The 14562-nt window shown below is 41.1% G+C and overlaps 1 protein-coding gene across 4 annotated transcripts in view; it reads right to left on the bottom strand.

Annotated features, from left to right (window-relative positions):
• Positions 1 to 9273: 9273 nt before the first annotated feature.
• GLCCI1 (glucocorticoid induced 1) overlaps positions 9274 to 14562 on the bottom strand; it is a 51423-nt gene continuing 46134 nt past the window's right edge. For 2 of the 4 annotated variants that reach the window (XM_030264716.4, XM_030264717.4), the window contains exons 7-8: positions 11094 to 11214; positions 9274 to 10028 (exon numbers count right to left, since the gene is read on the bottom strand). In XM_030264716.4, coding sequence (XP_030120576.4) covers positions 9680 to 10028; positions 11094 to 11214 — 470 coding nt within the window. In that variant the 3' untranslated portion in view covers positions 9274 to 9679. The remainder of the gene's footprint in view (positions 10029 to 11093; positions 11215 to 14562) is intronic. The other 2 variants (XM_072925555.1, XM_072925556.1) reach the window with 1 other exon arrangement.

Below are 14562 nucleotides of genomic sequence, written 5' to 3'. Positions count from 1 at the left end.
AGCAACAAGGTGACAAGCAGGCAGCTTTGCTCGAAGTGGGAATACAGGAAATGTCAAGGCCTACAAGCCCTGACAGGATCTGAGCCTGGAAGGGCTCAGCAGAGTAGGAGGTTGGTATGAGGACACCATACCCAGGTGCTGGCATCATGCTGCCTTTTCCTGGTCTGTAAACTGCTATCTGCATCCTTCCATCACATCCCACTGTGAGTGCCAGGGGACATTGGATGAGCAGCACCCAGGAATGAATGGTGGGTGAACTGTCCAGTTTTGGTGTTGAGGGTATGTGGAGTCGAATAGCCCCAGAACACAGGAGGGGCACCTGGAAGATCCTGTCTTCTCTCAGTGCAGTTCCCAAAGATGATTAGATGTCAGAGCAGCAGCAAGGATGAACATGGTACAGGTGCAGCTGCCAGTATTGGGTCCCTCCTCACTTCTTCAAGCTTCCTTCCAGGCGCTTACTGCAAATGCCCCTCTAGTTAGCCTACTTTTATAACTTCTGCTCCTTGTAATTGTCTTATTTCTGAACAAGCCACCATATGGGGGAGGCAGGAAGCAGAGCAACCACCAGGCTTGCCAAGAACCAGCAGCAGAGGCTTTGCCTCAGCTGAGCAGCAGAAATGCTGAGATGATCTAGCACCTCATTGGCCAACCTAGCACAACAGAGCTGCTGGGGCTGCCATCCTCCCTCTGGTGTGCTCAGCCCAGCAGTGCACACACATGGAGTGCACACAGAGAGCACAGGCACAGCCTCTCCTGGGACAGCAAACAAGGGCACCATGGCCAGACAGGCCCTGCAGGTCCAGCAGGTCTGGCCTTGGGTAGCCAGCCAGGCTCCAGCACCAAGGCGGGCAGGCCTTGCAGTCAATCAGACCAGTACCTGGCCATTCATTAACAGCGCTCTCCCAAGCATAAAATTGGCTTTTCCCCTCACTTACTAATTACAAACCCTAAGGGCTAAAGTATGGCGCTCCCTTCAAGTCAGACAAGGTGCTTGCCAGCACAGGAGCTCACCCTCCTGGAGTGGGTCCAGAGGAGGGCCATGAAACCAGTCAGCAGGGCTGGAGCAGCTGTCCTGTGAAGAAAGGCTGAGAGAGGTGGGGGCTAACCTGGGGTCCAGAAGTCTCTGTGGGGAGACTTTACTGTGGGGCTTTCTTTTCAGGGTATACAGTTTGTAAGAAAGGCTGAGACAGACATTACTGAGGCCTAAGGACAAGAGGCAGGTTTTTAGCTGAAAGAGTGTAGGGTTTAGATTGCACAAAATAAATTTTTTGTGGTGAGACACTGGAACTGTTTGGTCAGGAAAGTGACAGATGCCCCAGCCCTGGAAATGGTCAAGGTCTGGTTCAATGGGACTATGAAGAACCTCATCTCATTAAAAAAATATCCATGGCAGAGGGGTTGGACTAGAAGACCTTTAGAGGTCCCTGCCAATCCAAATAATTCTGCAAGTCCGTGACCAAGAGAGGAGGCCGCTGTTTGCCAGACAGCAGTGTTCAGCTCCCAGCAGCTGCATCAGCTTTTAACTCTACCATAGCAAAAGCTTGATGGGCCCAGCCTTGTAATTAATCCATAGTAGGTTTGAAGTTTCAGCTGCTTGCAAAAAATTACAAAATTTAAATTAAGAGAAGCATTCTGTAGCTTGGAGGTGGAAGCCTGGCTGACACTACCTGACAGCTATTTACACTGGCTGCTGTCAGAATCCTTTTTGGGACTACCCAAAAATATGAGGAAGAAAAGTAGATGAGCAATTTTAGACGAGAGAGCAGACTAAGCTGTTAAAGAAGTTACAGCCAGTCTTCTCTTTAAACTAAAGTCTTTTATCTATCATCACAGAAACTTACTTTGCAGGGTGCATCTTTTATTTTGGACTTCCACAGCTATAATGGCAGTAGGAAAGGCCTGAGGACAGGTGCTGGAAGCCATATGCTTGTTTCATCAATAGGCTGGAGCAAGGTAAAAAACAACTTTAAAAGTGCTACACAAATCATCCAATCCTGTCTCCATCCAGGTGGGTGGATAACAGCTGGCTGCAGGAAACAAACATGCTGAATACAACAGGAGCAGGATGTGACAAAGAAAAAGCCCAAACTCCTGCCACTCCCAGTACAATCCTCAGAATAAACCCTTGACACATAAAATACAGGAATTGTAATAATGAGCCACTTTGCTGTTACAGCTGCTATTTTTCTGGACTGTTTTGGCAGTCTGTGTGGTGTTCTCACAACCGTCTCTGCCTTGAACTTGAGTACCAGAGCTTCAGAACACCAAAGCCTGACAGCAGAGAGCAGCCCTCAATGTAGTGGGTGAGAGTTTGATTTTCAGAAAAATTTTTAGAAGACAACACAAAACATGAGACAAGCCCCATGGGGGACTTCTCTGCTTTGTGGTTCAGCTGGGTCTTGGGCTGATCGAGCCTTTTCTGCAAGGTTTTCCCTGGATTTGGAGTCAGTAGCCATGGTTGCAGGAGTCCAAGGCACAGGAGCAATTCAAGACTCTTCCCCCAAGAGCCAGTCTGTGCTCTGGAAGTCAGAGAAGCCTGCCCCAGGCCTGGGGGCTGTGAGCATCCCAAACCCATTTAAACCTGGGCCACCACTGGCCTAGCAGGTCATCTCCAGCTGGAAAAGCCTGCAATGGCACTGATCTGGCTGAAAACTTGCCACCCTGACCCCTGCCAAGAAAAACCCCAAACAAACAAACAAACAAACAAAAAGCCCAAAAAACCAAAAAGTTTGAGGCAGCAGAGGCCACAGAGGGGTGTGAGGCTGTGCAGTGGGGAGAGGTAAGCAGCACTGCCACAGCCCTCAGGCAAGACCTGTGGTCACCTGTGCTTGTCACCAAACCACAGCCAAGCTCACATGCAAGCCACTCAGAGCCACAGATATTCATGCTGCTCTTCATGTAAGGAAATTATTACAAGACACCTTACTCGAACAAAATCTTCCTTTTGTTAATTCTTAACCTTCCCTCCCTCCACCCTGCAGCACTGAGCACTTTGCAGCTTTTGCTTTCATTTTTAAGGGAAGTGACCCAGGTCTCCTTGAAGGCAGGAGACCAGCCTTTGCAATGTTCCTGTTATTAGTTCTGTGCTTCACAGCCTGGCTAGACCTCAGAGTGTGCAGGTCCATCTCACTGCTTGCAGTTTAAGCCATGGGAATGTTGCCAAAACAAAGTATAAAAGGAAATAAGATTAAAAAGCAGAGGTATTCAGAAAGAAAGGCTGCACTGACACTGCTTTACAGCACCTCTCTTGCCCCCATCCATTTTATCAGCCCTTTTAGCAAATATTAAATGCAACTGAATAACACTAAAAATCCATGGTCATTTCCTACTTGAGATTTGGAGGAGCAGATTGAACTGTTTGTCCTGGGGTGGTTTTTAATGAACAGTGCAGCTTGTCTATAAGTGGTTTGGGTTCCCTCTCTGTTCCCCATAAACATGTGAAGTATTTAATGCAGGGCTCAATTGAGGTTGAGATACATAATGTTATCAAAGTGAAAAAAGCGAAGTGTTTCAACATACAAGAAAATGCATTTAAAGGCCCAAAGTAAGTCTTGTTGTGTTAGCAGCACCAATACAAACCAAGTTCCTTTCTGCAGGGCCCAACTGCCAAAATGAACTGTCTTTCAGGGATTAATCCAATATATGCACCATCAGCAACCTCAGAATCTCTATCAAGGTCCTTAAGTTTCTGTACCAGGGCCTATCAGCAAAAAAATCCCAAACACCTGACCCACGACAGCATCAAGTAGATTGGGGCCAGTCTTACCATGACTCAGGTAATGATGTTCCTGTGCCCAGTGTACACCACCACCAACAGCAGCAGGAGTCCAGGTCTGCAGGTTTTCCCCCTCGTTTGCAACAAGGGGACAACATCTCCCAGTCTCCAGAGATGGTGGGAATGAGACTCCCATGCAGGAGGGGCAGGCAGAGCCTGTACGTACCATGGTGGGAAATAGAAACTTCCACGATGGTGAAGGCTGAGAGATGGACAACAGCTCCTGCTCAGGCAGACCTGCAGCCACAGGACAGAGCCAGTGCCACGATGCCCCTGCGCCAGACAGCGGCACCGGTTTGTCGTCCAGTCTGGGTGCATTTTCTCACTTGGAGAATACAAAGGCAAGTCATGACACAGAGCAGCATTCTCAGCCTTTCAGCCAGGATGCAAGCAAAGGGGCAGATTGCAATCTACAGATGGCCTGATTTAGAGAACAAATGACATTTATCCAGACTAATACTCCTCTGGAGTATTAAGGCATCTGCTGTGTTCCTAACCCAAGGAACATCCTGTATGTACCAATACAGACATACAAGGTTACCCTCCAAATCAGGGGCCTAGGTTGCCTTTGCTTTCCCACTGTTTAGAAAGTGCAACACCTACTGCTCACATCTTCATCACTCTCCTACCCAAAGGTTAGTATTCCCCTGCAGAAAAGGAAAACCAGAAAATCCTCCCTAGAAGAGAACAGGTTTCTTAGGTACTCAATTCAGAAAGTGTTTAAATTATCTCCTTGGAATTTTCCACTAGAACCAAAACAAAATCCACCAAACTCATTTAATAAACAGAGCCCCTGAATGAAGTAGCAGTCCTTGAAATACACCTACATGCCCCATCCAAAATATAACCATGCAGTAAAAGTAGGCAGTATGGCACTATCTCTGTACTGTCACAGAGATGGAAAGCTACATCTGAAGCTTCCTATACTTTCAGCAACTGACATCAAAATGAATGGATCTCAGCATTCTCAGGACATACAATGAATTAGAATCCAAAGGAATCATAAAGGCAGATTTAAGTGCTTCTCCCTGCTACTTCCCATTTCCTAATAACAGTATTTAGTTTCCAAAGGCAACACTCTTTTTAAATCTTTCATAAGAATGAGTTCTTACTTCCTTAGGTAACAAGCCCAAGGATAGCAGCAATGTTATGGAAAGTGAGGCTGCTACTCTTGGAGAAACCTCTGCATCACAAAGATAGGGTACAGCTAGAAATTCTTATCCAAATAAAACTCAGAAGGGGAATAATTGCATCACCCAGACTTTTGGCAACAAACTTTAACAGAAAGTCTAGTTTCTTTCAGCTTTCTTCTCCTTGGAGAAAGAACCTCTCTGCATAAAAAACTCAAGAGCACTCAGATCTTGCCTGCAGAAAGGTGAGATTTTAGTTAACATTATTTATGCCTGGCAGTCTGTAACTTAGATGATGCTACTTACTACTTATTTGGAGAAGTTAAAAACAAAGGTACAAGAAATAGATTACCATGGATATCACTATTGCCCTGAGCAAACTATTTTCAACTAACAGCTGCACAAAGCACTGAAAAGTTTAACCACACACACTTCACTGTGCACATACACAAAAATAAATCTCTCACACACACCCCCTTACTTTTCTACAGGCATTAACCTAATTGTGCTTTGTTGTGAAGCTCAGTCTAATTCAATGGGGGGAAGAGATTATACAACCTTCTCTTCTCCCAGGCTTCCAGCTCCTCTGCCTCTGAGCTTTCCAGGCTACAGATCAAGGCAGCCTAAAAATTCCCCATCAGAACTTCTTACAACCTCAGATAAAACTTCAACTATTCTTAAAAATAAGGTCACCTCTCTATCCAGCTTCATCTAATTGCTCTTCTTTCTTGTCATCAACTGAATTTGCAGTTTAACTTACATGTTCACTCATTTCCAATGTGGCCTTGACTGAGGAAACGCCCTACCTCCTCTCAGCCTCACTCAAGTAACACATTATTTTCTGGGACCTGCTGCACTCCAAAAAGACAACTCCTACTCTCCAGTTTCTTACTACCTCTCCATAATTATGGTGCTATAGAGGAGGTGCCAAAATCAAAGGAAGTAATAAAGCCACTTAACTATCTGCTTTACTGGAGAGATCATTCACGTTTGCCACGCCAAAAATTCCCAGAAGCCAAAAGTTACCCTCAAAACATATTCCAGACAGTTTAAAAGATGTATTAACACCCTAGTTGAAAATATTGCAGCATGTCCTTCTTTTGCGAGGCAAGAATTCTTAGGGTAGCTCAAAAATTCCACCTTAACTACCAATTGAAATGTAAAATGCCCCAAATAATCACAAGTTAGTAAGGCATATAAAAACCTTATTTGAGCACACCCTTTGTAAAATCATCTTATTTTAAACATATCAATACTTGAAAAAAATCTTTCCTTACATGTTCGCCCAGTAATTAATTATACGTAGTGCTAAAACAAATACACATTTTTAGTATTAATTCATCTGACTTCATTTTCTTACTGCATAATATTCCATGTCTGCTAAACTTAAAGCTCATTAGTAAGTAATTCCTATGTGTAGGTATTTACTAACTGAAATTAAGTAACTTTTCAACCATCAAGTTAATCATGCTGAGCTCCTACACAGCCGCCTTCTAATTTTTCCAGTACTTTATTCCTATAGCTCCAGTTAATGTTTTTAACACAGTCACATAGAAACCTTGTAATCTTTAGCATGCTGCAAACTTAAAATTTCCACTGACTGATGACAATAACCATTAATCCATTCTTGATGGCTATTGCCATAGTACTCTTCAGTAAACACTGACTTTGGAGGATTTACATGCATTTAAATATTATCCTTCTTTCTTCCTCCTTCCCCCCCACCCCCATCTGGAAAGAATTATTCTGCAAGTCAAATGACAATCATTTGAGTCATACAAAACAACATGAAACCAAGACTGTCAGTAGATTTATACCACATCCTTTAGGAGTTTAGTTTAGTTTCACATAGTGAAACATCTAATGGCTTTCATAATTTTCAACAGATAACTTGAAATTAGCCATACCACAAACACAGCAGTAGATACACAGTTTCAAGTAACTCTTAACTGATTTTTTTTTTCCTGTGCTATGTTGAAATAGAGTATGCTATTTAAAGCATATTTAAACATTTAGCTATTTTAAGGGGTTTTCCCTGCTCCTGAGTATAGCATTATGCAAAAATAGATAAACTATTATCTTGTTCTAGAAGACACAGCACACTAGTCAAACATGGATGACATTATTTTAGATGTAAATTTGTAACAATATTAAAATTTAATGTCCTTCTATGGTGTTGCATGCAGTTTCCAAAACAAATAAATGAACCACTGCTTTTGTGTGTTGTCCCCACCACTTTTTTTTTTTTTTAACTATAATTTTTATTTAAATAAGACACAGGAACTTCTATACCAAAAAAAATACAAAACAAAAGCCACACATTTCCTTGTGTAAAGCAATATTGTGTGATAACTTGAATACTGTTCAGCACAGTGGCTAGAAATAACAGTACAACTATGTACAAAATTTTAAACAATATTTGACAAATTTCTACAGCTGGATGTAGAATACAATTGAGATAAACAACTGCTGGGATATTTACATGGCAAAGCATTAGCTTTAACACATTTGGTTCAAAACCTTCAATTCTGCTAAGAACAAATGTGCATTTTAATTAATATTTAGTTTCTCATGGAAAAAATATAAAGAACATGTAATGGCATTGCAAATATTGTACAGAGTTCAACACTGATCTAAAAACCACTCATCATATCCCCTGGTAACCTAACACCAATAACTGAGACTACAATTTCTTATCTGGACATAGCCAGAGCATAAAAAGGTCATCATACTGCAATGTTAATCTAGAAAGAAAAATATTAAAAGGAATCGATACTTACATCACGAGTATTTTCTCCCCTTTATCTTCAGTCTATAAAATATATAGTGTTTTCACCTAGGCCTGAGATTAGTAGGGTTAAAAATGGCTGCTGTGTTTCAATAAGCTTTTTCACATGAAAATGGTTAGAGACAGACCTCTCTCCTTCTACATTTTCTGCAAGGGGAGTCAAAAAACAGTGGATGTTTTATAGGCTGTGAATTTCACCTTGTAAGACAGCGTTAACAAAAACTCAGTAAAAAAAGGAAGCAATGCTTTATCTCCAAAAAAAGCACATATCTAGTGAGTAGATACTGGTGGCTCACTCTCCTCCCCCTCCAATCTCATCTTCAAAAGCAGAAAAAAAAATATAAAAGAGCATGTTTAAATGCTCCTAGTAGCTGCAGGCTACTAATCTCTTCAATTCCTGGAAATGGTGAACCTTATTCTCTTAGGAGCAGACAGCATACACGCAGTTTCACTGAGCTGAAAGCAATGGAGCAAGAACATCAAGTTTATTTTGCCTTTGGGGTCCTCTTTGTATCACAGGAAATTATCTCTGAAAGCAATGCTCCTCTTTTTCTAGTACAATAGAAGAGTGCCACAAACCCAATCTTGCCATGTACTATTTTGAGACAGTCCAGCCTGCAAAACCAGGATTATTTTAATTGGATTTTTCTTTTATTTACACTTAAGGAGGGGGAAACACACTTTTACACACACAGCTTAAGTAACTGAAAGTTATGGGAGAAGCTTTAAGTAACATGAACTTAAAAGTACTGTTTTCCCCACCCCTCTTAGAACACCCACTTGCTACTTCTGGACATTCATCCAAACACAATTACTCACTACATAAATAAAACGCTGCTCATCTAACACTGCTCAACAAAATCTGAAAACCTATTTCCAACCAGCAAATGAATGAACATTTCCAAAAGAGAAACTAAACATTAATTTGACTTTTAGACGGTAACAGTAGCATTTCACATCCTTAACTGCCAACAAAAACCATGAGAGGAAATTCCCAATCACCCCCCATGAAACCTAAAAGAATTTCTGTCCTTTAACAAAAACATTCTTGTCTTTCAAAATCCTCTCACACACAACGTGGAATGTTTCTCATGTACAGCCTAGTACTGAACACTTTATTTGCAACAGTTTAACAGTCATTAACTGAGCAACACCTGAAATCTTTTAAATGCCACAATTTTACATCTATTGAAATGACAGTAAATGCAACAGTTGTTTTACTTGTAAGCACATGACAAAGTGATATACATCACAGATTTGCTGGTTCTCCTCATGTTCACCCATGTCCAGGGTCATCATTCGCCTGGATCTGAATGCACTTAATTCCAAGAAAGTGGAATGTAATGAGGAAATATAATGCATAAAACAAGGAAAGGCAAAAGAGTGATGTTCCCTCTTTAGCTTTGTAGCTGTAAAATATTTTATATTCCAATATGATATACATTCCAAGTTACCTGAGTTTACACTTCAAGAGAAGTACCTGAAGCTAGGCCATAGGGTGGGCACTGTGCAACTGCTGTGGCCATTTTTTTTTTTTTTTGCATTGTGTGTATTACAGAAGTTAGAAACAAACACCTGGATCAATTGTAAACATAATCCTGAAGTACAGTATTTTCCATAGGACACAACACAGCAAGACATTTTCTATTCAGACAGGCAACATTTTTTTATATATAGAGAGCTTATTTATACTGTAGAATTTGAAACAGAACACAGGACACAGTACTAATCTGGTCAAATGTACTATGAAATGCATAGTCTCCACTTAAAACGTTTAATGTAATATGGATTCTGCAGGCATTACTGCTTTCTCACAAAAAAATGCTGAATATGGATTCTGTCCCTGCCAAGAACAGTGTTGAGATATTTTTTTGAATGCTGCTAAGTATTCCGTGGTGTTCCGAAAGGTTGCCGCCTCATGCAGATGTATCTGAAGTAGGATCTCCTCACTCCTTGTCCTGGGGCAGAGGCCTGCTCCACCTTGCTCTAGATTAACACGTAGCTCTGAGGAGAGGAATGCTCTTCAGCCTGAAGCTCTGGCAGAAGCGGCGGCTGCTGCTGGGACGGCGGCTGTACCGGGATCTCTGGGGAGTCCATTGTGCTGGTGTCATCTGACAGAGATGAGAAAGAGACCCGAGACGAAAGCTGCTCAACAGTCAGGGTGCTCAAACCTGTGCTTTGACCAGAGTTTGGAGAGTTCTTCAGCGTCAGGTCTGAAGCGGGAAGGAGGGGGCCCAGAAGTTTTACAGGACAGAAAGCTGATCCGGTTGGGATGAAATTAACCTTGTTTTTGTCAGGACATGAAAAGAGAGGGGCTGAGACAGGCTGACGAGACCTACAACGAGAAAAAAGATTACATATCTGGCCAGCCGAGATGTTCTTCACATTATGAACTTTGTGGCTCTATACATTGCTAAAATGTGAATGACGGGGAATGGGATTAATTGGACAGAGGGGCAAACATCTTCCATATTGGTAGTCAGCTAACTGATCCACAGCATTAAAAATAGTACCATCACAAAAAATGACTTGGTAATTACTGGACAAACATGCAACTTCCAGCACAAAAAATCTGCAGTACATATGTGCATGAAAAAATGCCACGGTTAATTTAGAATGGCACAAATTCTTCTTTGATAAGCGATGCAGCAACAACACATTTAATCATTTTCAATTCCTTTGAGGATCTCCACAAAACAGACCACTTATTTCCCATTTTCCATAATTTGTCTGGAGGCTTTTTCCACAATCCAACATTGCTCCCTTTACCACCCAGAAGGCAACGAATGCTGTTAGAGCAAGAAACGTCCCCTCCTTAATTCTTTCATCCACAGGAGCTTAGCATGCAACCTCAACAGCATGTGCTGTGCTCAAATACTGCTGGGTCTAGGGGAAAAAGACATGATGTCCAAGAGTTTAATCTCCAATTTCTTGCTCAGCAAAACTATTGAGCAAAGTCCATGCCGTAAGCATACTACTATCTACAAACACTTTTCTGATGTTTCATTCCATTTTCTATGTTTTATACACATCAAAATGCAAACTATGCTTGAAACAGATAATTATGACAAGGAGAGCTTTTGCTTAAGCTATGAAAATTTAAAATGTTAAAAAGAATACATGGAAAGAGGTTTATAAAAATGCTTAGGAAATTAATGTACCTTATCTTTCCTGCTCGGATTTTTGTTGCTTTTTGTAAATGCACAAAAAAAGGTAAAGGACTCCATTTTCTCTTTACAACAATGTAAACACTTGAACTTCTCTTTTGCACAAACTATAAGAATAGTTTGCTCCTGAAAAACCCATCAGCTGGAATAGTTTATTCATCTGCAGTTGAATAGGCTCAGTAAACAGGTTTACTGCTTTGCAGATACCAGCTGATATAAAAGGCATTACTTACGACGTTTCCTCAAAGACCTTCACTCGCTCACATCCCTCTGGGGGCTCTCGTTTGAACATGTAGCTGTTGTTTGGTTTGGGAGATGAGGCATACTTGGGCAACGGTGAGCTACTCCCACTGTCTGAAAATTTAAAGCAGTTATATTACTAGAGATTGAGAGTGCTTTTTAATTAAACTCGATTTCCAAACAAGATGCCTTTTTTCACAATTTAGCCACTATGCTGGTTTGCTTCTACCACAACGCTTCCTTTATTGCAGGCTACTTCTATCACCCTTCTATAGCACATTTCTTCTGAGTAACAGCTTTGGTGCAGCAGCAATCTATTGTATAACAACACCTAACAGGAGGATATTTTTATCCAGAACACTGCAATTGGAACAAAGCAGAGCTGTGATCCTGGAAACAAATACAATCTTTATTACATACTTCAAAAACCATAAATGAACAAGATAATATGCATAATACATGCAGAAGAATTATGAGTGGTAATGATAAAACGCCTTCTCACTGTATAAACAGTGTATACAACTTGTATCTTATTTTAAAACATAACTCTTCACTGGAATATTAACCTCATTAGCCTCATGAACAGCTCAGAAGTCAAAACTAAGCAAAAACACATTTGTAACACAGGTACTGCTACCTTATCATTACAATGTCTTATCTTACTTGCTTCACAGTTGTGAAGTTGCTTTAATATCTAGAATAAAACTTCCACAGTTTAATTCTCTCATCACTACTGACTGTATGATACGGGTAGTCTTCATAACTCAGCTGTCTGTGTGTATTTTAGCCAGACACACACAGAATTAAAGGTGTGAAGATCTAGGACAAAAGGCAACCATGACAGATTTATTTGTACTTCCCAGAAAGGATGAGAGAAGGCTCAAGTCTGGTAATGACAGAAACACGGAAGTCTGAAATATTAGGACTATGAAAAGGTTCCCTTTAAACAATCATGCTGACAATATGATAGTAAATGCATTAAGGAAATAAAATAAGTACAGAAATAGTTATCCACAGAAAATTAGCTTTCTGTAGGGCTTCTACCTTTTCAAAGAGCAACATCTTTCCCAGGACAGTATTCGTGGTTCCCTATTCCCTGCTTAGGATTACAATTAAAAAATGAAATAGCGAAATTAACAAGGACCCACCAACTCACAAATACACCTTAATTGGGGAGAAATAGCTGTTCTTGCTTTAGCTCTTTTCAAGTCTTTCCACTAATGTGGGATACATTATTTCTAACTCAAGTTTATAACCTTTGTTTACTTTCCTGTTGTGCATGTATGTTGCCTTTTCAGATATCCAAGCTTCAAGCACTATGACCTAGCTTCACCAAAGTGGACAGGTTTGTCTTTAACAGCTTGCAAAGAGTAACTACACATACTATATTACCATGACTCAAATACGAAGGCTAATCATTAGATGTTTTGAAACATTTCTGCTTCCTCTTACAATAAGAAACAAATCAACTCAAATGTCACACTTCCCTTTGAAAATTTATTATGAAAGATATGAGATGAAAAATGTTGAAGTGAACCTCAGTAGCATATTGATTATTCAGCTCTTTCCTGCTGTAGAGTGAATACAGAACTCCTATTTACAGAATTTTTGGTGTTAACTACGAAGGCAGAAAATGCTTAGAGACGCTACAGATATTTGCCAAGATGGGAGCATGATGGTCCTGTTGGCATCTTTCCACTGTTGGCCCACACCACTCATTCCAAACACAGAAATCATTAACAGAACCCAGACAGTTTGTTTCCTCCTGCTAATATTTAAAATTGAACATCCAAGTTTCTATTTAAAAAATTAGAGACATAAAATGTACTACTGTTCATTCCACTGAATAGAGGAAAACCATGGCAGTACATCCAAGGGAAGAATTAAGCAGAACGCAAAGTTCAGTCAGTTTTTGGAAGATTTAAGAGTCTTGTCTACTAGCCAGTTCAGCTTTCAATCAAGTTTTTGGTTTAGTTAGGCCTGCCTGGCTGAAACTTTCTACATAAGACAGCTGCTAAACAAGTATTTCTCTTTACCCTCCCTGCTTTTAAAGCTTACCAAGTTGTTAGATTTTCATTTTGACCAAATGCACAGCACGCACCGTTTGGAGAACACGTGCGGCTGTGAGGAGACTCGCACGTAGGAGCTGGGCATTGGGCGAGAGCAGGAGGGACAGGGAACACAGGCCAGGAGTTAAGTGGCAAGACTGGAATTCACAGCTTAAGCCAGTCTCCACTTGTGCATCCTGTGAGCACTGCAGCACTGAGCTGTCCCGTCATTGATGGCTGAGGACACATAAATCCCTGCGTGCTGCCCCAGGCCGCCATGTGCACGGCCGCTGCCCTCGGACGCCACAAGGCCGAGCCCTCAGCGTGTCCCGGCCCTCCCACCCCATTCCACCCCACTCATCCCATCCCACTGACAGGGACTGATCCTGGAATCCTTAAAGGGAGTTGCGCTGCCACAAATGCACAGCCGACAATATGGAGGCTTATCACACAATTTCTGGACACATATTTAAAACACGTATATTCTGTTATCTAGAAAACATTTTAAGACTGTAATTAATTACTATTTTAACCTTAGTGCAGGAAATTATATCTTGCACACATTAGAACAATAAAAAAGGCTAACTAAAAAACAGTCTGTAGAACAATTGTTTGAGTGACTATACTTTAATAAGAAACTTTGCCGGTGAGCCTTGGGATTATTTTTGATAGGTCCAAAAATAACTAATAAGACTATCCAAAGACTCCACTAACAACCTTCCTTTAAAGAACTATGAATCAGATGCCCAGAATTTAACAAGCATCTTCACAAACATGTTACTTGGAAGACCCTGCTAGCAACAGTGAGACTACTAAATGCTATGTAAAGGCACCTAAATCAAAATCCCTGAAAAACAGGGTATACAACTTATATTTGCACAAAGAAACCCCTCCAGATTTTATCTGCTTATGCCTTCAGATGCCTTTGAACTTCACCTCTGTCACAGCCGCTGAGGATGGGCTCTGAATTAGTTTCATGGAGCAGAGTATCACAAAACAGATCTAGTGAAACCAGTAGTTTCAATACAAAATCATAAAGCCAGATGCCATGAAAACACCTTCTTTCCCAACCCTTCCTTGTCTGCTCTAATCCATACTGTGTAGTATCACTGCTCTGTTCAGAGTAATACTGTGGGCCTCTTCTGAAAATTAGCTTTCACTTGTTTTTGAGAAATTCAATTATTTAACAGTTTCTTGCTGAAAGGTAAACCCAACAGTTTGACAGAATCCAAGGGGCAGCTGGAGGGGCCTCAGGCCAAAGCCCAGCTTTGCACAAGAAGTAAAAGATGCTTTAGGAATGCAAAGCAGTGCTGTGTCTGTACAGAGCATTGACTCCTCTCACTGCTTATGTCTCTTAGTCAAACTAACCTTCCTTTCCTATTCAGCAACACATCCCACAACCATTAGTAACGTC

The sequence above is a fragment of the Taeniopygia guttata genome, chromosome 2 (genome assembly GCF_048771995.1).
Source record: "Taeniopygia guttata chromosome 2, bTaeGut7.mat, whole genome shotgun sequence".
In the NCBI taxonomy this organism is placed as follows: domain Eukaryota; kingdom Metazoa; phylum Chordata; class Aves; order Passeriformes; family Estrildidae; genus Taeniopygia; species Taeniopygia guttata.
The sequence above is the reverse complement of the archived record's forward strand: the minus strand, read 5'-3'. Positions and strand labels throughout refer to the sequence as shown.